Consider the following 27,060-nt stretch of genomic DNA (forward strand, 5'->3'; position numbering starts at 1 on the left):
GCTGCATTTCTAGATGTCTCTCAAGCATTCGACAAAGTTTGGCATGTAGGTCTTATCTCTAAAATTAAATCTATATTTCCTCATCCCATAAGTTTACTTTTAAGATCCTACCTAACAGATCGATTCTTTCAAGTCAAAAGAGGTGGGAAAATCACTAACCTGTTTCCAATTTGTTCCGGAGTTCTACAAGGAAGCATACTAGGACCAACCCTCTATTTAATATACACATCAGATCTCCCAACGACGACCAATACAACAATCGCTACATATGCCGATAACACAGTTATCATGACTTCAAATCCTACAGCAGCTGAAGCAGCCCAGAAATTACAAAATCACCTACGTAAACTAGAGAGCTGGCTTAAGCTGTGGCGAGTCCAAGTTAACAGTTTAAAATGAAGACAAATAACGTTTACTTAAAAAAAGGTGTCGCGCGACCAGTTTCTATAAACAACACTCCACTACCAGTTACTACCGTCGTTAAATACTTAGGAATCCATTTGGATAGCAAACTTAATTGGGGCATCCACATCTGGAAAAAACGCCTTCAACTTAGCTTAATCTACAGGAAAATGTATTAGTACATGAGTCGAAAATCAAATCTTAGCCTGGAGAACAAACTTCTGATATATAAATGTATTTTAAAACTTGTATGGGAATATGCAGCACAAATCTGGGGTACAGCAAGTAATACCAACATACAAAAACTTCAACGTTTCTAATCGAACGTACTGCGCCAGATCTGTAATGTCCCTTGGTATATCACGAACCACAGATTACACCGCGATTTACAGCTACCAACAGTTTGCGAAGCAATATCTGCTGCAAACTCTGTATACAAGATCAGACTATTCTGCCATCTAAATCCGCTGGCCACGGATCTGCTCAACATTTCACACGTAAGAAGATTAAAACGACCAGACCCTTTGGACCTCTAGTAAACCAGGAGAAACAGAGCATAGTGTCATGGTGCGGTGAAATAACAAGTTTCTATTCTGGTGAGTAAAGGAGCAGCACGGGAACGAGCGCAAAATCGGTCATTTTCCCATGTAAATCTCCATAAGAAATTCTAAGGTCGATTCTGGTCATTTTTGACGCTTTTTTTGGTGGAGGCGCGACGGCTCGTCGGATCGTGACGTGAATGGTATCGTTGGAAAGCGGAGGGGACGGGGAACACGTTGAGATAGAAAACAAACGCAAAGACTGTGCCAAAACGGCGCTATATCGTATCTCCATTGTTATTGGTTCGATTGTGACGTACGAGGGCTCGTTGGAACGGGGAGGAGACGGGGAATACTTTGACACAAAAAAACAATGACAATGACATTGTCAAAACGGCACAATATCGCCAAACAGCGCTATATCATATATTGAACCTAGTTTGAATAGGATTCCATGTCTGTTACGGTCCATCATCTTATCACGCCGCCTGTCGACTACATCTACCCAAATCATCTAGCACACGTCATCGTAAAAAGACACTCCTTCAGCCTATCGCTTCTTCTTCTCTATATCTCTCTCTCTCTCTCTTTCTCTCTCGAAACAATACGAAAGGTGACGCTGAAAACGATATAACGTCGTGTAAGGTATTACTAGCAATAGAACATGATTATTTAAAGAACGTATACCATTCTTACAGTATGACCAAACCGACAAACGACCTCAATATAATCTCTGAATAAGTACTACAATACAGCACTATTATTCGTTATATGTGAATCTACGGCAGTTCGAGTAATATTATAAAAAAATTATAGAATACAAATATATTGTGATTTGCATACTAGGTTTTATCTACGACAATTCGGGTGATATAAAAATCGCCGAATACAAATGGTGAGTTGCATACTATATCTTATCTATGACAGTTCGGGTGATATTGTTTTGTAGGTTGGTATTGCGCTTCGGGTCTCTGGTAAGAAATACTTACATAGACTGCATGAAAAAAATATGTTAGCAAGGCCAGCAGTAAGTAATGGTTAAATGTAATAAGTATGTTAAGGTGTAAGGTAAACGATAATAAAATATTGATAGTATCGAAGCGATGGAATGTATGTGTAAAGCTAGGTATAAAAATGATGAAAGCATGCAATGAATGGAAGGTAGTCAATTCGGTTCGAACATAAATTTGCTGAAAAAACAGAAAATATATGTTCTTAACAGCAGTCACCAACGTGAAGGTACGACTACATCGACTGCCATGTTAGTGGGGGATGATGGTTAGTAGGAATGAATTATTTTACACTATATGATAATATATATAATAACAATATACTTAACTGTACTCAAACTCAGCTCATGATTTAATATGGTTTAGAAGACATCTTTTATTGATGGACATCTTTTATGTTAAGACATCGACACTTTGGTGTAAATTCATTAGTTACTATGTTGTATAGCATTCAAATGAATTATTGGGGGGCTAATAACTCTAGGTTATCTTTAAAAATAGGAAATTCTCCGACTCCTGTTTTGGGACAGGCTATCGAAGAATTGACTTAAATCTAAATCGAGGAAGACCATTAAGTTATCGATTGTCTTAGGAGGCTGCACGAACACATAGCTCTGGAATTAACCAGAACGGTTCATTAATTTGCCAGTGGTCCATGATATCTTTTAGTGGTCATATCTAAACATATTTTTAAATGTGCTAATCTTAAGTATCGTGATTTAGAAATAATATTTAGAAAATTAAGATCTATTTCAATTATCATATAATATAAAAAAAACGAAAAGCGAAATGAAATGATGAAATAATGACTAATAAATTCTGAATCAGATATATTTTAAGTTGTAATAAATAAACCACGTTGACAATATACAATTTACATACATCTTAAAAGTCAATCATCAAGGATAAATGATAAAATATGACTATTGTTAAATCTAATCAACATCCATCTTAGAATCAATTAAATAATGTCCCCACGGAAGTGTATGATATGACTTCAGAAGGTGATGTCTTTTATCATCATTAGGGCTTAGCGCAATCTTGCTTTGTGTTATGGTATAAACATGGTGCTTATCTAAGCGTATTAGATTCTGTGAAGCGTACACCTCTTTTAAGTTATCCAAACACTCTACATAGTCCTCAAACGTAATTTTCGTGTTCACCACAGATTTCTTTACCCCCTTCGCCTTCTTTGTTAACCTAAAATTTTTAATAATTACTTCAATTTCTTCATCCTCATATTCTTCGTCTTTCAACTCTTTACGTTTTTCTTTTAGCTCATCTTCAGTGGCAGCTACTTTTACCGTGTACAATTTTGCTCGAAGACCTATGTAGTCGGTCATAATGCGGCCTTTATTCTCATCTTTCATCATGCCCAACACCTTCTTGTTAACCTGAGGGATACCATAAATATTGTCTTTACGATAGTCTGAGGTATCAAAATATTTGTAGCAATCTTCTTTCATAGCCTCATATGGGTCTTGTTCACGTATTTCCACGATTACACTATCGGTATCAGTATAGCAAGTTGTAAAGTTTTCTCCGAACCTGCCAGCTAAGTATCCATATTGAAAATCATAGATTGTCGTTTTAGCCAAGTCTAAAATACTCATTCCGATATAGATTGGTTTATCTAGCCATATTTCAGCTCTACGCATCTCAACAGCTACCAAGTTTTCACTAAAAATCTTTGCATTCTTAAACAATGGGCTACATATTCTAGCTTCAGCTCCGTAACGACCCTCCCACAAAGTAAGCAACTTTATATCAACGCGCTTGCGCACTGATTCCATAGTCTTCCCGAACACTGCATTATTCATAAGCTTAAAAAGATCCTTTTCAAACTCATTTTTCGCTGCCTTCCGGAGATTTGTATTAAGATCGATGTATGACTTTAACCATGGAGCCTGTTTGAATTTCAATACTCTATGTATCTTTTTCAGGATCAATCCATTTGCAAGCGCCTGTTTTAGTGCTCTATAATGTATTACATATCGTTCTTTATCTTGTAGGGTGGCCATTAATTTAGTCTGCTCTCGCGGACGTGTAGGAGGAAGCATAGTCTTAGAATTTAAAGACTCAGGACAAAACGGGATATCTTTATGACGATCATGAAGATGTTGAGGGTACTCCAGATCAACCTCGAGAATGTACCCTTCAGAAGCATCGTCAGCAATGGAAAGGACATCAATATTGGCATCGACCCACTCGAAACCGCCATATGGAAGATATTGAGACATGGCCCAACCATACTGATTATTAACATCAAAATACATAAGGAACGTTTTTGGTTTAGATGGATCATAGTTGTTGATGTATGGATTGTTAGCGCGAGTTCGTCTTTTAGAGCAAACTTGACTCAAACCACCACGAATGCCGCGCTCAACAAACAAATGCATGTCAGGATCGGTTAAAAGCTCCAGTTCTTGTCCTGTATATTTAAGCATTGCATCCCACGTAAAACCAGGTAAAGTATAATAGTGAGCAGGGTCAAGATTATAAGTTTGAAGAGAGCTGGATCGGAATCGCTCAAAGATATCTGCAAGAAGAAGAATGTCAGTTTTCATATATAAATCAACATAATCCCCGAGAGTTGCACAATTGAATGATGACCAGACTTCTTGAGCGCGACGATAATGTCGACGAGGATATGGCATATCTTCAAGTTTATTGTAAAAAGACTCAATAGGAGGCAAAGAAGTCTCACAGAATTTTTTAAATGAATCTATATAATCATATGGCATGATACCCTTTTTTGTAAGTAGATTAAATTGCTCCTCAAGAAGCGAAATATATTGGGACTTGAGATTAGGAAACTCGGGGAGGTAAGAAGATAATTTATCAAGAGAAGAAGACATAAATCGATAACTATCGATAAAACGGAATTTAATTCGAGCATCATCAATATGTTTTGTAAAAGAAATGTATTTTTCCTTAGTAATAGGAAGAAGATCTACGGGGCCTTTGATGTGTGTAGCAATATCGTTAATAATAAAATGTGCGTCATATCAGGAGAGATTATGAAATATTATTGGAATTGTATGAGCATCTTTATAATTAATGTTACACCCTTCGTGAGCTGCACCTCTATAATTATTTTCTGAAGTGAGATGATCGTGATCCCGTACTTTCTTATCATTGGGGGAAAAGCGCTGCTCACAGATATGGCAATGAGTGGCTGCATGGAAATCGCTCTCTTGCTGAGTTGTCATATTTATATCATATGGGCACATAAACACCGTAGAAACATCCTCAGCAAGCTGATTAAGTTTATCTGCGAACCATTTCATGCAATCCTTTCCTCGATATGAGTCATAAAACGACAAAGTGTCATCATACGAGCATTAAAAGAAATAACCAACTGCTACAGGAACATGCTCTTGAGGTTTTTTAGGATCTCCCGTACGTTTCAAAGCACTCTCGAGATCCGCGTATACGGCGAAGGGGGCTTTAATCTTATTACGGAAATTCTTAAATCTAAGCATTTTATTACGGTTCTCAGGCATTTTAATGGCAGTATCGTTAATCCTTATACAGTCTTCGGTGTGAGCTTCTAGCTGAACAGCCGATGAAAACGGTTGTAGACATCTATCGCATATATGATCTAATCGTCCTTTGCAGCATGCTTTATGAATATTTAACTGTTCCTGTGATCGAAAATAATGGAGGCAGGCATTGCAGAAATATTTTGTTTTCTTTTCTTTGCTTAATTGGTTGGAGAGAAGGCGAGATAGGCTTTTTATCCAAACATAATGGTATCTAATAGGACCTTGCTCATCATATTTATCTTGAACAAGCAGCAGATTCACATGTTTATGCTTCTTGTTCTTTGTTAGAAAGGTTGGGAGGGTCGTGAAATTCCTTTTTTCTTTTTTCAAAATATAAACGTTTACAGAAATACCATTCTGTTTTTCAAAATTAGGAATTTGTTTGATGGTCATAGGCCACTGTATTCCCTTCAACTTTAGCACTTGGGAGTAATGCGGATATTTTGACACTCTTTGAGGATCTTTATCAACAGGATTCAACGCTGATATGACAGACCACGCAAAACATGCCTCATCATCATTTTTAACATTAATACATGCTTCTTTTCTCTTTATTTGAGGAGGAAGTTCAATGTAAGAGGAACCAAGTTGCGGCGTATATTTGTTAATGTTTACCCCCAGGTTAACAACAGCTTTTAGTGCCCATCCGGAATCACGTTCTTGGAATTCTTCCAAGTCTCTGTTGATGGGTTCCATTACTTTCTTTTCAAACCATTCATCAAGATTGGTGTCTCGATAGATTGGTGAGTTTGAAGTAGTAAAATATTTTGTATCCTTAAGGATTTTCTCTCCGCTGGCTATCTCGAAGTCTCCACCAAATGTCATATTTACCTTTACTGCCTCGTCTTTCTTAAGGGCGTTTTGGATTCTCCGCTTAAACAGGGCTTTGCAATCATCAAGAAAACTGCCTGGATCCTTGTGTTTAAGGTTTGAGATGACTCCCGTTCTAATTCTCGAGTGGAATGCTGATATTGAGTCATCCCATTGCACTCTATGTTTAGCAGTCTCCTTTGTCGGTAACAGTCCTGTCCCCTTTTTCTGTTCGGCTTTTAGTTGCTTTCTCAACGTTTTCACATGCCTCATCTGGGCTTCAAGGTGCTGCTTCTCCCCCATCGTCTTGGCGTATCTCATAGAGTCCCTGATCTTTTTCATTGCCTTAGCACATTCTACCAATCCTTTTTTCACATTTTGCTCATTATAATCAGTTCTGATTAAGCCTAAGATGGATGCTATAAGTGGAATAAGTTTAGCCAACATGTTTCTTTAAAGACTTACCAGAGCACACGTCTGATCGCTAGGAATATCTGAAACAGAATGAAGAAAAAACCTTAATGTGTAGTATAAGGAGTACTTTTAGTCGAACGGAAGACTGAATGGTTTATAAAAGGCCCCTGAAATGTGTGGGTTTGTGCTTGTTCTTCCATAAGAATCAATGTAAAAGTGCTACATTTAAGATATTTATTGAACTTGGTTACATTTTTTCCCTAATGCTACGAGAGACATAAGGAAGTATCAGTACTACCAACATAAAAAGAAGCAGTACCACCAACTATGAAACAAAATTTTAGCAGAAAGATTGTGGTGATTGGTGTAGGTATATAAAATTATAAGTTGATCTTATCATTCTATATCATTCTATCACAAGAAGAAGTCATGGTTAGGAATTATAAAAGTTGTCTTCAGGAGTATCCCGATGTCACCTCAAGCGAATTTTGCGATACATTAAAGAAGGTTTAAATGATGGAAAGTGGGTTCCATATAATTCTTCTTCCTGGTCTAGTTACGAAGATTTCAAAGCATGGTAATTTAATTATGATAGACGCCAGATACTTTGCGAAAGATGTGGAAAATGTATAAATAGAACCGATATATATCGACATATGAAGAATAAACATTGCATTGAAAACTATTCAGTTAGATTTGCATAAACTTTCGCCGAGGGAACTCCCACCACCACATTCATCACTAACACACTCTGAATATTAGCAACAAGTTTTAATTCATCGAAAAAATAGTCAAAGCATACACATCAGTTGCTCCAATATGAAACAATACATTCAGTTAAACTTGATCAAGACATGTATCGAGCAAGAATTTATTCGAGCCAACTACGCAGGCGCGTGTTTACCGGCTAGTTTAATCTTTCATGAAATTGCCAGGTAGTATGGGATAACAACAAAAGTGGTAGTAGGTAAAAAGGTCTACTCAAATGGAATTGTAATTACGCCACATTTCTGGAATGAACATAATGGGATAGTATTCGATCCAACAAATGAAATTACAAAACATCTCATCAGCCTCATCAAATAGAATTTACGATGAAAAAGGGAGTGTTTATGCGTAAAAGTGATGAAGATGCAAGAATGATTGTCATTATCATGATTTTAAGAAAAGCAAATCGATGACAGCATATTTTAAAGAGGCTCCGCCATGTCTACTGGAAATACGAAAAAACATTTATATTACTGTAGCAAAGATACTAGGAAATAAATAAAAGTAATGTTTGAAGTAATTGTTTTTTATTTATAGCTTGAAGACAAAAACAAAATGATTATTTACATAACCGAGATCTCAAACAGTTGTAAATACGTTATCGATGCCTATAAAAAAGAAAGAGTACAAATAATGTCTCATAAGGGCGAGAGAGAGAGAGAGAGAGATCAAGAAACATGGGTTTTTTCACATATTTAAAGATAATACTGGTACGTCTGTTACGTATATGGTGTCGAATAACTTATACGAAAGAAGTAAACTATGAAAAAAAATTTACTAGAAAGTAAAAGATACTAGAATGGTATAGGTATATATAACTAAAACACCATAGTTTAACTTAACCTGGTTACTTATCTTACAGGATAATGGCACATCAGGTAACAACAGAGCTTTACGTCACGTTTTACGGCATAGGAAAATTACAGAACAAATAACAACAAAGGATACTATGATATGCAGAGACACATTTATAAACAACCATAGACGTAAGCACAGGACAACAGAGAACAAAATAGCTTTACAGTCAGAGTTGCCTAAGTCCTGTGAGGATCAAGTCTAGCAGTACTTAACGTCTAGTTATCAACAAATCAAAGACATGTCAGCCTGCAGTCAGCAACAAGTCTGTCCGCACTCTACAACAATACATCATCCAGCCTGCTACCCGTAGGATACTAGTCAGCCGGTAATAACTAGAGCTGTTAACTACAGAATCGACATTTAGTCGTTGAACAGAGAGCAGCGTATTAAGCAGCTTGCTAAAATTATTGGAACAAAGTACAAAGCTCTCAAAAGAATGCAGAGTGAACAACAAGAACATCTCGAAACTATGTTCACACCTATAACTGAACCTCTTACAGAAATAAACAATTATCTGAAAACTACACATCAATCGGATAAGCATGAAGACACTAGCGACAATTATCAGAAAACTGTACATCAATCGGAGAAGCATGAAGACACTAGCGAACATCAAAACAATACACAGCAGAAGGATGAAGAGAGATCCGAACACCTTCAAAAATATTGGCATGATTCGCCAGATATCGACCGAAGTTATGGGCCACAGTATGTTTGGACAACTGATAAATGGGTAATGGGCGATAAGGAGATAAAATTTACTCCTAAACATATATGGGTTAACAATAATCAGTATAAAGCTACTAATGGATTATATAATTTAATATTTTACAAGAAACCACAAGACTTTACGCCAAACGATTGCATTAACTATAAAAAAATATAAGAAGTTACAGGTATTCATCGAGATTCCCGAGGATATTTAAGACATCAAGCGTTCCCAGAAAAATTCAAGAAAATTATCAAACCCATGTATGTTGAGAAAGAAAGAAGAAGAAGAAAACCCTCGTCAAGACATTGTTTATCAACTAAAAACATGGGACGGCTAAAGAAAAGTTCAAATGAAAACAATGAAGGGAAAACAACAAAACAGTATTTGGAAAGCAGCAAAGCCGAAAACGAGTCAAAAACAAACCATAGACCAAGTTTGAAAGTGGACAGCTGTACGAGGAATTGAACAAAATATGGCTCCTCTATAATGTAAACAACGATCCGAATTTCCTAGTAGAGGGACTTAAACTCATGCCAGATGCATTAAGTAGCCATGAAGCAATGAAACTTATCGCTGAATTACGAAACTTAGATATAATTGAATAATTAAGAAGAGCACATGTTTCAGAGAGAATAATTATTATTAGTATTTCTTATAAAAGATTGAACATATTTACACTTTAATAAATCAATTAAAAGTTAATTAATGCTAGATATTTTCTTTCATCTCCAACAGCACCATCATAACACTCATAGATACAATATAGTATACAACGCATATTTTAAAATTAATCTGACATTACCTAAGTGTCAAAGATAGTATGCAATATATATAAAATTTAATAGAGCATCGCCTAAGTACCATAGATAAAATATAGTATGCAATGCCTATTAAGCGTAAGAAGATAAAATATCATTATTATTATTTTTTTTTTTTAAAGAAAAAGTATTATAAAAATGTGAGATAAAAGCCGCTATTTTCGAAATAAAACGTCAAATCAAATTAGAAATAAAAAAATTAACCGTAAAATCATATACTATTATCTTAATATAGAGAGTAAAAAACCTCTCTCATTTATTTATATATAACAAGGAAATAAAAGAAAAAGAAGTATAGTAGTAATGTATCATAAAGAGCTATTATTTTTTAAATAAAACGTGAACTCAGTTAAAAAATATGTGATGCATTAATCAATTTAGAAAAACGCAAGAAAACGTATAAATCAAAATCACAAATAGGAAAATAGAAAGTAAAATATAACAATATTCTGTTAATGTATATTAAATGAAAAGGTTAAAAGAAATAAAATTATATTTACTACAAAAAATAACTTACCTTATATTATTCACTTACTAAAACTGTACACAATATAGTTCGTCTAAGACCGTTACTATGTATAATTCATGCTAGATTCGGTTATTTATACTCTAGGATATCGCAGCGAAAATTCTAGAATAAAAACAATTTATTTTCTGTTTTTATCAAAATTGTACGAGAACCGTTATTATCAATTTACAAACTTGTATATGCGGTTTTATTTCCTTTGTTTCGAAATGAAAAATAAATTTTGTTATCGGATGTTTACGTGTTTTGAATTATGCGGGACCTCGTTATCATAAGGCTTTATCCGGTTTGCTAACAAATGTACTATTTTAACATTATTCATTTTTGTATATAATTTCAATTCTTTGATTAATACTAATTTTATCCATTTAATATATGCTTTATAAAAATACGGCTAATATTACACAAAACTTCTTCAGTCAGAAAATGTGTGTGTTTGGATTTTTGTATAAATAACTATATTAACAATTTTTTTTTTTTTGCTAATTTTAAACGTAAATGGTCAGTATACACTAGGATTGGTTTCACATTTCATCGTTAAGTCCACTGCGTACGTTAGCTATTAACATAGCAATTCTGATCATGCTTTCGAAACTTGCTTTCGACCGATGTGGGCCCTATCTATTACCACGCTCCATAAGTGTCTTGTCTTGCCTAACCCTCGCTTAGTGTCTATTTTTATCCTAAATAGTCAATTGCAGTATACGATAGTTGTCTTGGTATATAGAATAGATATTCAAGTTTGCCTTGTTTAATTGTGCTTTTTGATTCTTTATCTTTCCGATTCTGTAGCCTACCTCTATTTTGGTGGCATGTTCGATGAAGAATGCGTCGGTACACCCGCATCTCGAATTTTTCGTGAGCGTCTCAGTCAGCGTGGACGCCTCCACATTTCTAGATAAATTTCATATAGATATAATGTGTATTAGTATAGGAGAATTAGGAATTTAACGTTGGTTCGTTTTATGATGTTTTTAGCCATAAATAATGATCATATCGCACTTGGTCGGTAAATTTCGTAATATACATGAAAATACCTTTCTAGTGGTATACTGCACGGAGCACTTGGTGCAAAATTGAGCGAGTTAGGGTTTGCTAGAGATCAAACTGCGATAAGAGATTTTTCTATGTCAATGGTTTTGTTTTATTGTTAATAACAATAAATAAGCATTTATAGTTCGACCAAGTTATTACAACGGCCGTTATGACACCTTACCATATATCTTTTGAACGGATAAGCGGAAATCGACGTATGACCCATCAAATTAAAGGATTTTGAATGATGAATTACATTGTGGTGTCTGATTTAAGAAAATGCTATGTATAAGGTCTCTTTGACACCCTATCGTTTATTATTAGCATTAATTGCTGATCGATTTTCAGAGTGTTTATCATTTTTTTATCTGTTCTTTTATATCATCCACTTCAATGTTGTCCAATATCGATTGTTTGATTTCACTTGTTTCAAAGTCAGTAGTTTTATTATCGTCATCATCATTTTTAATGTACCTTAAAGGTTCATCGTTTTTTGTTTCATTTTCTGGACTGGAATTTTGTGAACTATTTAACTTGTTCTCGATATTTTTCAAGTGTTTTGTAATTGGATTAAATAAATCTTCTTGGATTATTTGTCCTTGTTTTAATTGTCCTTGTTTTAATTGATCGATTTTCAGAGTGTTTATCATTTTTTATCTGTTCTTTTATATCATCCACTTCAATGTTGTCCAATATCGATTGTTTGATTTCACTTGTTTCAAAGTCAGTAGTTTCATTATCGTCATCATCGTTTTTAATGTACCTTAAAGGTTCATCGTTTTTTGTTTCATTTTCTGGACTGGAATTTTGTGAACTATTTAACTTGTTCTCGATATTTTTCAAGTGTTTTATAATTGGATTAAATAAATCTTCTTGGATTATTTGTCCTTGTTTTAATTGTCTTAATTTACTTTGGATGTTTCTCCGTTTAGTTATAAGTTGTCTTTTCAAATCTTTATTCATCGTAAAATGTAGGTATTCGCTTAACTTCTGAACAGCTCTGGATCAGGTCTCGAACAGGTCTCGAACAGGTCTTGAACAGGTCTCGAACAGGTCCTGATCAGCTTTGAACAGGTCTCGAACAGGTCTTGAACAGGTCTCGAACAGGTCCTGATCAGCTTTGAACAGGTCTCGAACAGGTCTTGAACAGGTCTCGAACAGGTCTCGAACAGGTCTCGAACAGGTCTCGAACAGGTCTCGAACAGGTCTTGAACAGGTCTCGAACAGGTTTGAACAGGTCTCGAACAGGTCTTGAACAGGTCTCGAACAGGTTTGAACAGGTCCTGATCAGCTTTGAACAGGTCTCGAACAGGTCTCGAACAGGTCTTGAACAGGTCTTGAACAGGTCTTGAACAGGTCTCGAACAGGTCTCGAACAGGTCTCGAACAGGTCTTGAACAGGTCTCGAACAGGTCCTGATCAGCTTTGAACAGGTCTTGAACAGCTTTCAGATTTGGTACTAGTCTAGCCCCCAATTAGACACATTGTTCACATCCAAGTACATGGGTGATAAATATAATCCTGGTAAAGAGACCTCTTATTGAAGCTTGCTAAGATTCATCGATGCCTAAAATTTAAACAATCACCTTGGTTAAAGAAATATATTGACTTAAACATTGAGTTATATATATATATATATATATATATATATATATATATATATATATATATATATATATATATATATATATATATATATATATATATATATATATATATATATATATATATATATATATATATATATATATATATATATATATATATGCTACTTAATATTCTTTAAAATCATTCTCAGCCAAGATGTTGAAGGGAATAGACGTATTACTTTTTATGCTAACGTTCACAAGCGTATTTTGCAACGATTTCTCGGAAAAAGACGCTATTGCATATCTAAATCAATATGAACAGATCGATAATAGTACAGATTTCTCTACTTTGATAATTAACTTCCAAGAAAAGTATAATTTACCAGTGGATGGATTGCTTAATAATGCAACAATCAAATTTATGCGTCGCCCGCGTTGTCAACACAGTGATAACGAATTTATAGTGGCTTCTCCATGGCACAAACAACACCTGCGATGGTATTTTCCTCAAAGAACGCCCAAGGCCCAAAAAGACGCAGAAATGGCATTTCAGATGTGGCAAAATGTTTCAACCTTAACATTCACAATGGTTACAAATCCTACGCTAGAGCCACCAGATATAACCATAATTATGGTTAGGGGAACTCATCATTTTAGAGCAAATTGTATGGGCGATGCTGAATGTCCAACTATATTTGTTGGAGGTGGTGGTGCTTTAGGACATTCATACTTTCCTCATTCCACAGGCACCTGTATAGAAATACATTTAGATATAACGAAGCCCTGGCATTTTGGAAACGACTCTATACCTGAAGGCCGTATAAGTTTTCTTATGGTACTGATTCATGAAATTGGGCATGCTCTTGGAATCGGTCATAGTGGAACACAAAGTGCTGTCATGTATAATATGTATCAGCATAAGATTAGTGGTCTACATGATGATGATATAAATGCAATACAATATCTATATGGGCCTAACAATACATATGCTTCAATCCCAAAGTTTACAACAACTCGTAAGCAACCGGCCCGCTCAAGGTATACAACGGTACATACACCAACAACTAGTTCGACAACGTCAAGACCAACAACTAGTTCGACAAGACCAAGGCCTAGTAAGCAACCGAAAAATTTGTGTGATATTGTTCCAGATTTTATGTTTCTAGCCACTGCTCCAGAGTTTTCAAATTACCGATTATATATCGCCCGCGATAAATTTATATGGAAACTAGACTTGAACGAAATGATTATTCCATCTCAGCCTGAACTTCTTGCTGATTATGTTCCTACAGAATTACGTCAATACACTTTACAACACATTTTTCAAACAACAGGCGGTGATTTGGTTACAATTGTGCCACCAAACAAATATTTCTCAGCATCCTTTCCTAGCATTCAATATATTGATAATTTTACACTTAATATACCCAAGAAGGCACACATCAATGCTATTTTTCAATCAAATTCCGGGCAATCCTATACATTTTACAACAATATGTCATATATAGAATTTTCTAATGATTTTACTAGCGAGGTAAGAAGAGGCTGGATAAAAGACATATTTCCGGGAATACCTGAAGATATTTCACTCGCACTTCGATGGATTGATGGCCATATTTACTTTTTCCGTCAAAATACTTACTATAAATTTAATGAATTTACAAGAAAAGTTATTGCAGCAGGACCATTTAATTGGAATCTATTTGGAGTGCCTTGCCCAAACGAAAATATCTTACAACAATTAAAAACTCTAATATCTAAACTTGTATCTGTATATAATTAAAAGTGTAAAAGATATGTTTTTAAGAAATATTATGTTAGAATTGAAAAGAATAAACAGTTTTTTAGCGAAACTGCAATATATTTACGACTTAAAATGTTAAATAATAAGTAGCGAAAAATACGCCTTTAAAGAATAGTTAGAAAGATCGTTTAGTCATCGGAAAAACCATATACATATAACCAATCATATTTAAGGTTAGGATCAAGTACTGTTGGACGAGACTATTTAACTTGCAAACATATTTTACGAGTACAGTCTATGTAACTATGTCTTACCAGAGATCCGAAGCATATGACAAATCTACAAAACATAATATTGCCCGAACTGCCGAAGATAAAATATAGTATGCAACTCACCATTTGTATTCGCTGATTTTTATATCACCCGAATTGTCGTAGATAAAATATAGTATGCAACTCACAATATATTTGTATTCTATAATTTTTTTTGCAGCCTCCTAAGACAATCGATAACTTAATGGTCTTCCTCGATTTAGATTTAAGTCAATTCTTCGATAGCCTGTCCCAAAACAGGAGTCGGAGAATTTCCTATTTTTAAAGATAACCTAGAGTTATTAGCCCCCCAATAATTCATTTGAATGCTATACAACATAGTAACTAATGAATTTACACCAAAGTGTCGATGTCTTAACATAAAAGATGTCTTCTAAACCATATTAAATCATGAGCTGATTTTGAGTACAGTTAAGTATATTGTTATTATATATATTATCATATAGTGTAAAATAATTCATTCCTACTAACCATCATCCCCCACTAACATGGCAGTCGATGTAGTCGTACCTTCACGTTGGTGACTGCTGTTAAGAACATATATTTTCTGTTTTTTCAGCAAATTTATGTTCGAACCGAATTGACTACCTTCCATTCATTGCATGCTTTCATCATTTTTATACCTAGCTTTACACATACATTCCATCGCTTCGATACTATCAATATTTTATTATCGTTTACCTTACACCTTAACATACTTATTACATTTAACCATTACTTACTGCTGGCCTTGCTAACATATTTTTTTCATGCAGTCTATGTAAGTATTTCTTACCAGAGACCCGAAGCGCAATACCAACCTACAAAACAATATCACCCGAACTGTCATAGATAAGATATAGTATGCAACTCACCATTTGTATTCGGCGATTTTTATATCACCCGAATTGTCGTAGATAAAACCTAGTATGCAAATCACAATATATTTGTATTCTATAATTTTTTTATAATATTACTCGAACTGCCGTAGATTCACATATAACGAAATAATAGTGCTGTATTGTAGTACTTATTCAGAGATTATATTGAGGTCGTTTGTCGGTTTGGTCATACTGTAAGAATGGTATACGTTCTTTAAATAATCATGTTCTATTGCTAGTAATACCTTACACGACGTTATATCGTTTTCAGCGTCACCTTTCGTATTGTTTCGAGAGAGAAAGAGAGAGAGAGAGAGATATAGAGAAGAAGAAGCGATAGGCTGAAGGAGTGTCTTTTTACGATGACGTGTGCTAGATGATTTGGGTAGATGTAGTCGACAGGCGGCGTGATAAGATGATGGACCGTAACAGACATGGAATCCTATTCAAACTAGGTTCAATATATGATATAGCGCTGTTTGGCGATATTGTGCCGTTTTGACAATGTCATTGTCATTGTTTTTTTGTGTCAAAGTATTCCCCGTCTCCTCCCCGTTCCAACGAGCCCTCGTACGTCACAATCGAACCAATAACAATGGAGATACGATATAGCGCCGTTTTGGCACAGTCTTTGCGTTTGTTTTCTATCTCAACGTGTTCCCCGTCCCCTCCGCTTTCCAACGATACCATTCACGTCACGATCCGACGAGCCGTCGCGCCTCCACCAAAAAAAGCGTCAAAAATGACCAGAATCGACCTTAGAATTTCTTATGGAGATTTACATGGGAAAATGACCGATTTTGCGCTCGTTCCCGTGCTGCTCCTTTACTCTGGTGTTTTCTAAATCTTTTCTTAATTTGTTTTTCTTAGCCTTGTAATTCTCATATGTGTGTCAGTGATGTTTATCTGTATTAAACTTTGTTTGTTAAGTGAAAGTTTAAATTAATTGTTATATCATAGATTATATTTATATTATGTCTTACCTGGGCGCTCGCCACTGGGCAGCTTCCCACTATGTTATTGTACATAAATTATACATATTGCTTATTGTTTGTAATGAGACAGATTGCAATAAACATTGGATGTTAAAAAAACAAAACTATGGTTTAAATAGCATTAGATTTAATATGGACGAATGGATAGTCTCTTAAAAGTGGCACTCGATTATTTTTTTTTAGTACGCACAATAATTACAAAAAAGAGTAATTTGATTAACAATATATTAACATACTAAAATCAGATCTTATAAAAAAATTAGCAATGCATAATTCAAAAATACTGAATAAGGAACCCTCAATAACTGATTATAGAAAATAAAATAAAAAAAGGCTTATACCAATCAAAAACTTTTAATCTTTAAGTTATTAAAAGCAATTTTTTTCATAAAGATTTGAAATTAAAACAATTACTTTATAAAACAGTTACACTATACAGTGTGCAAATGCCAAATGGAATACATTCATTATTTAAGTTACTGTAGATATTTATAAAAAAAAATCCCGAAACACGTCAAATTTAAATTATAACGACATTCTTTAATGTGAAAATGCAACCCCTACCTTCAATTCCTTAGAATGACAGGTACAACCCCCAATTTTTAAAATAGGAAGTATAGGCTTGTAATATATCGTTTGAAAGGTCTTTTCCTTCTCCATTCAAAAATGTTGTCGCTTTCAAGTTTATTAAGATGAATTAAGATGAAATAAATCAAAATCATGTGGTTGCCGAAATTCGCTACAATATAATCAAAAACTAAAATGTAATGTAAAACGTAATAAAATGTAGAACACGAAAAAGAACTGTGGATGTTGATGAAGTAGATGTTCAAAATGTTCACCGCGAACGTCTTGGCAACATCCTTATCTCAAATAAAACTGTCTTCTAACATTATTTAACATAACAGGCGTAATCGACCTAATCGCAAGCGTTATTCGTTCTTTTAAGTCATTTAAATCAGAAGGTTTAGTTTTGTACACATGGCTCTTCACATATCCCCATAAAAAGAAATCTAATAATGTAAGATCAGGTGATCGCGCTGGCCATTCAATCGATCCTCGCCTGCCTATCCACCGATTGGGAAATATTGTATCGAGGTACTGCCGGACATTAAGTTGGTAATGTGGTGGTGCTCCATCCTGCTGAAACCATAGCGTATTCGCTGGAACTTGAGGGTTTCCTGGATCAGGATATAAATTTTTCAACGTTGGAATGACATCATTTTGAAGTAGTGCCAAATAATTGTTGCCATTTAAGTTGTCCTCAATGAAAAAGGGACCAATGATATTGTTTTCTACAATCCCTGCCCAAACAATAACCTAATGAGGGTATTGAGTGTGTTCTTCTCTCATCCAGTGAGGATGTTCCGTGGCCCAGTAGCGGCAATTTTGCCGATTAGCATGACCGTTAAGTGAAAAAGTGAACTCATCAGAAAACATAACATCTTCTAATTGGATAATATTGTTATCCAACATGTCCATCATTTGATCACAAAAAAAAGTTCTCCTATCAAAATCGTGTTCCATGAGCTACTGAGTAGGTATCATCTTATAGGGATGCACTTTATTTTCTTTTAATATGTTTACTATCGATGTATGGCTAGCATTGAATGTAGTGGATGCCTGTCTACTCGATGTATGTGGATTTTCCTGAAACTCAAGCAACACATCTAATTTGAGTTCATCACTCAGTGCATTGGCAGCTGCTTTTTTTATCTGCCTTACATGACCAAACTCGCGAAACTGCTTCTCTATATTACTTATTGTTCCTGGGATATAGGCGGTAAATTAGGAAATTTCTCATGAAATAGGCGAGTTACTTCCTGTTGTGTTCGGGTGTTATCTCCGTAACCAATCATTTGTAAAACTGTTATTTTATGCATTTCCGTTAATCTAACCATTTTTCAGAATTGAATTGAACGAACTTTTTACTTAAATACTGACAACATAAATAAAACAATTTACTAATGCGTGTTAAAATAACGTTGCCACGGAAATTCTTTAAAGTTTTTTAATGGTTACCATCTAAAAACCACATTGCTATGGTTTTTGTTCCCTTTCTCATTATCAAGACCTAAATGGGAAATAAGTTTTGAGTATATTTTAGAGAATTTCGGTAACCACATGATTTTAATTTATTTTATCTTAATTAATCTTAATAAACTTGAAAGCGACAACATTTTTGTATGGAGAATGAAAAGACCTTACAAACATATATCACAAGCCTATACTTCCTATTTTAAAAATTGGGGGTTGTACCTGTCATTCTAAGGGGGTTGAAGGTAGGGGTTGCATTTTCACGTTAAAGAATGTCAAGTTATAATTTAAATTTGACGTGTTTCGGGATTTTTTATAAATATGTACAGTAACCTAAATAATGAATTTATTCCATTTGGCTTTTACACACTGTATAAATTTATGCTGTAGAACTTTCAAAATTTGTTTTCTAGTAATGAGAGAAGCATTGCTCACGTGATGCGCTTTGGTTATTTAGTGAAACATGTCCCCTAAGCACAAAAACACTTGTCTCATCTACACATTTTGTGTTTTTAATCTGTTCCATTTTAGGAGCGCGTGATAAAGCGTAAAAGCGGTCGTTTTTTAATTTTATTCACACTTTCGTCCCCCTGGTGATGTAACTGTCTAGCTCATTAATATTCCCGTGGTAAAGTCGGCACTTAAACAAACACCGGTTAAGCCGAGTTACAGTTATTTGTTTTATATACACTGTACTTTAATATATACAGTGTAAATCTATTTAAAACTATGTAATAAGAAAAGCAAGTAAACGATTTATCCCTCCTAGCATTGATCATCGTTGTGGAAAATTTGACTCATAAGGAATATATTGTGCTATAGGAATATATTTGTCTATCTTAATATAATATATACCAGCATAATGTTTTGTTATCATAATAAGGTCGTAAGAAAATAGTATCGGGGAATATCAAACCGACTTTCGATAAGAGAGATTGGCAATAGAACAGGTCTTGACTGTAAAACAAATTTTAAATAAATCTCAAGAAGACAATAATGATGTTCATAGTTCATAATTTATAATATCACAAATATTTCATACCTAAGCACAGAGGTTATTGCTTCCTATCATACCATACCAACAAACTTTGCTTACATTACAATTTAATCTAGGCTATCATTGCAACACTTAGGAAGTTCAATTAGAAACTATATTATTCGGCAATTTATTTTGTTGTAGGTAAATGAACTAATTATTAAAATATTATACGATATGGTTTTACAATGTCACTTATACACGGTGAAACTATAATAGATTAAGAAGTTAATAATAATGTGAGATTGCAAATTAAGGGGTTAATTTGTGATTAAACATATTGGCCACTATATAAAAAACAAAAAGACGACCAATAGAAATATTTAAAACATATAAAATATAAAATAATAATATAACAATAATCATAACACTAATTCATTCGGTTTTTGAATTATTATCTCACCCGAGCAGTGCTACCTATAATTTGATTATTTAGAATTTATGTTTCAGCTAAACTCTCTAATTCAAATCTAAGCTCATTAAGTGAAACTGATCTAGGAGGGGCTTTCTTTAAAGTACTACTTAAATTTGGTTGTGATAAAGTATGTCTTCGAGGCGCTGGATGAGGTTGGATGCAAGAACCTTGATGCCTTTGTTTTCTGGCTCTCTTGGAGTTTCGAAAATATCTGACTACCTTCCATGTAATGACAATCAACATAACAATGAATAAAGTGACTAGTCATATGGTTAAATGAGAAATCCACTGATGGTTAGCAATGGTTTTCCACGTGTGTTCGGATATATCTTGGTCAAACTGCTCTGCCTCAAGTACAATATTTGGCAACTCATCTCCGCGAATATCTATATTATGTTTGGGAATGTTGTTCTGCCTTATGATTGGCCTCTGCATAAGCTCTTCAATGGGACTGACGGGAGTCTTTAAATAGCTTCGAATTGCTGTTTCCAATCCGTTACTGGATGTGAGTAACGTTATGTTTCGAGTCTGAGCAACGCATTTTGGGGGCAGTTTTATAAAACTCGTTTGATCGATTATATGTTCAGATCGAGAATCATCGCACATTATAGCTAAATTTATAGCGTATGGTGGAATGACTAACCACAGGTTCGGTGTACTCATTTTCAACTAACTGGCTTCCTTTATCGTGTATTCTATTATATTGCAAGTGGTATTGCTAGTTTTATCATATAATTCATTTAAGATACAGTTTGGCTGAGTATCCATATTAATGATTCCCATTGGTGAACATGCCAACTCTCCTTTGTTTAATTCTATACACCTTCCTTTATCTTCATATGTCACTTCAAAATAATGTAAGTTATTGTAATCTACTGCAAGTAGATTCCTTGGGACCAACAACGAGCGCACAACACTACCTCTCACCGACAACGGAAGAGCTGTGACTCTCAGTAGGTTGTATCTAGTGTTGTCAATTATTAGGAAATAGCCAATAATGACGACGTCTCCTTCTTCATTTTGTACGAGCGTATCTATTATTGGCTGCCTTCTTATATCTACTCCTTGTGGAAGGAACCTTGTAGCATTCGAAAAGATTGACTCTATTTGTCCAGGTTTTATAATATCTATGAAGTGTCCATGATTGTAATGAAGATTTAATATTTTTTCGTATGTGTTCGAATATTCTTTTGCATATTCCATTGCATGGTTATAAGTCGTTTCCACTTTAAGTCGTATGTACTCTTTCTCTAATGTGTCAGCTCTATATGAGACATCACTTAGCCCCTTAGACATTTCCTTAGTTCCAAAGTTCTTAGTTCTAAAGCAAAATCTTAATTTTGGTTTCGTCAAAGAATTCTTCGCATTTCTACTTTGGTGATTCAAGATATAAGAGTTTGGTGCAAAATTCAAAATTCACACCTAATAAATGGGTGAGGTACTTGAATGGGAAGAAAATATAATCGACTTAACTAAATGTCCAAATAAATATCTATTTCAGAATTCGCTACACTCCAGAGACTTCGATGGACTGGTCATGTAATTATAATGAAGAACAAAAATAAGTCCGTGTGAAAGGTATGAAAATTTAGTTGCAGCAGATTCGCACAATTTGCTGAACGTCTGAACTGAGAGGAGAGCGGCACAGGACTGCCTATATTAGAAGCAAAAAAAACACGAGGCAAAGGCTTAATTTGAGATGACCGCAATCAGATAAAGAAAAAGCTCTAAGACTCTTTTCGTAACTCTTAAATCCAATAAATACAAATCTACGCAATCAACGGATCAAGATATATCCTGTTTTCAAAGTATCACGTTCAAATTCAATGATAAACAGTCCTATCACACACCTAATTTTTTATGTTTTATTATGCTATCATAACATTTATTTCATATTAGCTTATCATAACAGCTTTATGTAAATTCCAATGAAAGCTATCAGAAAGTCCAAGACCACAAAAAGAATGTCAGGCTTGAACAAAACTAAGGGTTTGCTTTTGTTTTCTTCTAATACCATCCCATTGTACATCATGAATTCTTGCCAGAAATTCTTAAGTTCATCGTCAACAAGGATATATGAATATTTTGTGCAAATCAATACGAAAAAAAAGGTTAAAGTGGTTTAATAAAAAATCCTTAAACTACGATAATAAGCCAGCTCACACATCATTGCTTATTTTTTTGTGTTAAAACAGATATTTCTCTATTGATTCTTATTATTGAATAACAAAAGACCATACCCGATGTCCTAAAAATATTGTTGGGCATGAATTGTTGGAATTCATATTTTGGGCCACTTGGAACTTGGTCATTGGTGGCAATGTTAATGGCCAAAATTGTACATTCTAATACAGTAAACTCACAAATTTCAGTTAAAACGGTATGGTTTCAGCACCGTCTCATTACCCTGCAGTACCTTAACCGTATATTTCTAAATCTGTAGATAAAAAAGCAAGCATGGAATGATCAGCACGATCCCTTGACATGACGTTCTTAGATTCCTTTTTTTACTGTTTTATTAACCTTTAATTTTCATAATTAATCTAAAAAGACAATGCCATTTTCAAATGTAAGGTATAGGATATTTTACATCAAACATGTCTAGAATATTCTGATGAATCTAAAAATTGGATAAAATAATTGTGTGGTATTTAAAATAGGAAAGTTGGTACAGGAACTGTACAGAACTTGTGAGTGACAGTTACATGATACATCCCTTATAAAATATTTCGAAATTTATTTCATTTGACTTCTGTATATATATATATATATATATATATATATATATATATATATATATATATATATATATATATATATATATATATATAATGTAAAATAGTAAAATATATCCCAATCCATATTCGCGCAGTAAATAAAGTAGCAGCTCATCCCTCTTTATGTTCGTAGCTTTACATATCCTTTATTCTAACTTGACGCCAAGGGTTCAGAGCGTTGACTTTTAAGCAGATTTATAAAGGGATATGGAGGGTGCAGAGTGCTGTCCAGTATATGCTGATGATTGATTACGAAGTAATACAGTGCGTTACACTCGTAAAATGTCAAGAACGTCCAAACAATACATGACTTTAAATAATCAGACTACCTTTTTAGGTTCTGCAATGAAAATCACAATATTTAATTATGTACTAGATGCAGATTGATAATGCGTGATATAGTATATATGTAATTTTATCTGTAAAAGTCGATTTTGCATAATGTCCTATGCTTTTTTTTATATTTTCTAAATCAAAATATGTTACTTAATTATTAAAATAGCAAAGGAATTCTAAAAATATTAAACCCTTGGCTGACTTATGCCATTGGGAGTGCGTATCTTCTTCTTTGAGTGCCTCTCGGAGGCACTATCGGAGATTGGATATCATTAGGGTGATTCTAATTTTATTTACTGCTGTTTTGAATAATTTGTTAGTGGTACAGCCAAACCACTCTCTTACGGACTTACATCACTTTCTCATCCAGGACATTCTTCTACGGCCTGGATTTCTTCGTCGTTGGATTTTTCCTTGCATTATATTTTGTAGGAATGTGTACTTTTTCCTCTCATCAGGTGGCCATACATAAGGGAGTGCGTATATATTTTATATATTGCCTGGCGCGCTGTTTAATTTTCCTGACAGGTTTCACATCTTAAACTAATTAACACCGTCTCGGAGGTGTGTTATTTGCACAATGGCGTTTGATATCGATTACATTTATTCTTACCGAATCTGTTGTTTCGTATTGGACAGAAACCACATCTTGGTTTAGTGTGTAAATTTTGCAAAATTTTGGTTATATTGTTTTCCATTTCCGCAATTGCGCTATTTTTTGCCGAAGGGAAGTTGAAAGGTTTGCCAAAGAAGCTATTTTCCTTACAATGCGGTTTTATTAGATCCTTTGCCAGTAATGTAATAAAATGACGCCTTGCTACAAGTTTGCTCGTATTGGTTTTATATATAATCTGAGAGTTAACGGTTGCTATATTTAGCAGACTTCAAAACACAGTTTAAATGCCAACGGTTACTAAATCTAGTAAGATAATACTTTGCTTTCATTCATATTAGCCACGTCAACGCCTCCTTTTGAACAATTGTAAAATGTAACCACTTCCGGCTTAGTCTCAATCGAATCCTTATCTACTGTATCAATGCTAGGAAATGCTTGTTTATGATTGTTATGAATATATAATGTTACAATAAGAACGAATTCTTCCGGTATTTCGCTTGTGTTCTTGCTCAAGGTGCCCACATAAGTTAACTTGTGAAGACAATACTCGTACAAATCATTTGCAAGAGAAATTGAACTAAAATAATTATCAGCTGTTATATTCCCCCTTGATTTTTCTATTTATTCTAGGTCTTTTTACGACTCGGAATAATTTTCTTTATGGTCTGGTGAAATTATTGGACCCTTCTTCTTCAAAAATGATACTGGCCAGAACGTTACAGTCAATGGTGACCACTATATAGCCATGATTAGTGCCTTTTTCATTCCCTAATTGAACAACCTTATTGAGCAGGAGCTGTCGTTTCAATAAGACGGCGCAATATGTCACACATTTTGTGCCACAATTGATTTATTGAAGAAAACGTTAGGTAACTGCATAGTTTCACGTTTCGGACCGTGAATAAGCCTCCCAGATCGTGGGAGGTATCGTAAAGTCAATTTCGTGTCAATTAATTAAAATCATCTTTGTTTTATTTCATTTCCAAGTACTATACCTTTAAAAAAACACCCTTTATATATAATATACGTAAAAGTTTTATTTGGAATTTATTTCAGCAAAACTAAAGAACCAAATTTTGTGCTAAATGTCAGATTTCACAGAAAAAACCTTCCCAGCTCCGACACGAGTCCGAGATAAAAACAAAAAGTTCGAAACTTTGGCGAATAAAACGTTTTGTTAAGGACGTGTACAATAAATTCTGGCAAGACTTTTCCGATATATCAGACAGAATTGCCTGATACCACGGCCCAGTTTAAAAAATTTAAAATTCACCGGATGACACGACGTTTTCTATACACCTGAGGAATACGTGCGGAAACTTTATCGCCTTGGACTATTTCATTTTTCGCTGCTGATCTTTTGGGCTTTGGTTATATTTAATATTTTTGTATCTCGATGAAAGAATGACGAATACTGAAATTTGATGAAGTATTTTGAAGTGGGTATGAAATATAAATCAGTGTAACAAAACAATACTGAATAAATTAAAAGGTAAATTTAATTTTGTTTAAAACTTTACCACTTATTTCAGAAAAAAATGTTTTATTTTTTAATCTCGTAGGCAATCTCAATGCCTACAAGGTTGGATCGATGTTTTAAATTTTTGAAATATTTTCTTTTGCATGTTTATTAGCAACATCGTATCAGTAATCAATTGTTTTGCTTATTAGACAAGGCAAAAAGCTCGGATTCGTTCGGAAAAATATTCCCATGAGTTTTTTTACATAATATTCTTTTTCTTCTTCTCGTACCACTAAAACCCGGGGTGGGTTTTGGCTGACTGCACAACTTGCTTCCATCTTGAACGGTCGTACATAATAGTTGGATCAGTGGGTAGCCCCATTGTTCTTAGATCTGACCCGTTATTGTCTCTTCATCGCATTCGTAGACATCCTAAGGGCCTTCTTCCCGTGGCGGCTGTCTCCCATATAAACTTGACAAGGCGGTTACTAGGGAGTCTATGTACATCGCCAGCCCATCTTAGATGTTGTGATTTAATCTCTTGGACTATATCGCTTGCTCTGTACATCTGCTTCACCTCAGCATTTGTTCTCATTCGGTATTGGTTGCTATCAATGTCGTGATAAGCCCAAAGATTCTTCTAATGATTTTCCTCTCAAAACATCTAAGTTTTCTTTCAGTTTATTTGGTCAGGGTCCACGTCCCACACCCATACATGATCACCGGTCTCTTTATCGGTCTCTAATCTTTGATGTTCGTGTTAGGCTTTTAGCTTCAATAGTATTGTGGAGGCTGTACATACATCTGTTTGCTGCCTGAATTGTTCCTTTAATCTCTTTTGCGATATCACTATTTGCAGTGATTGTTGCTCTGAGGAATTTAAAGCTCTCCATTCTTTCAAAGTTATATGTGTCTATTGTAATATTTTGCCCTATTCTATCTCGTTCCTTTTGTCTGTTGATGCGCATGTATTTGGTTGTCTCTTTGTTTACCTTTAAACCAGTTTTCTTTGCCTTTACCTCCAATTTATTAAACGTCTCCTTCACATTGGTGACTGTGTTTCCAACAATGTCAATGTCATCTGCGTATGCTAGTAGTAATTTTGATCCATTTACTGTCAGTAATTCTGTTTTAAGTTGTGCTGCTCTTACTACTTTCTCCAGGATGATATGAAAGAGGAGAGGTGACAGCGCATCTCCTTGTTTCAGGCCACTGCTTATTTCAAAAGATTTTGAGAGTTTGTTACCTATCCGTACTCTAAATCTACAGCTATTCACACATAACTTAATAAGCTGGATAAGTTTTTTTGGAACTGAAAGTTCTGCCATTGCAATCCACATCTGATTCCTTTTATTGCTGTCGTACGCTTGCCGGAAATCTATGAAGAGATTATGGATAGTTCTATTGAATTCCCATCCTTTT

The 27,060-nt window shown here is 34.5% G+C and overlaps 2 protein-coding genes across 2 annotated transcripts; one reads left to right on the top strand and one right to left on the bottom strand.

The window, feature by feature from the left end:
- Window positions 1–2,886: 2,886 nt before the first annotated feature.
- LOC140446291 (uncharacterized) lies at window positions 2,887–4,695 on the bottom strand. The gene has a single exon (XM_072538829.1). The coding sequence runs from the start codon at window positions 4,693–4,695 to the stop codon at window positions 2,887–2,889; it is 1,809 nt and encodes a 602-aa protein (XP_072394930.1).
- An 8,547-nt stretch (window positions 4,696–13,242) lies between these two features.
- Window positions 13,243–14,811, top strand: LOC140446292 (matrix metalloproteinase-18-like). Its single transcript, XM_072538830.1, has one exon. The coding sequence runs from the start codon at window positions 13,243–13,245 to the stop codon at window positions 14,809–14,811; it is 1,569 nt and encodes a 522-aa protein (XP_072394931.1).
- The last annotated feature ends 12,249 nt before the right edge of the window (window positions 14,812–27,060 follow it).

Source organism: Diabrotica undecimpunctata, chromosome 7 (assembly GCF_040954645.1).
Source record: "Diabrotica undecimpunctata isolate CICGRU chromosome 7, icDiaUnde3, whole genome shotgun sequence".
NCBI classification, from domain to species: Eukaryota; Metazoa; Arthropoda; class Insecta; order Coleoptera; family Chrysomelidae; genus Diabrotica; species Diabrotica undecimpunctata.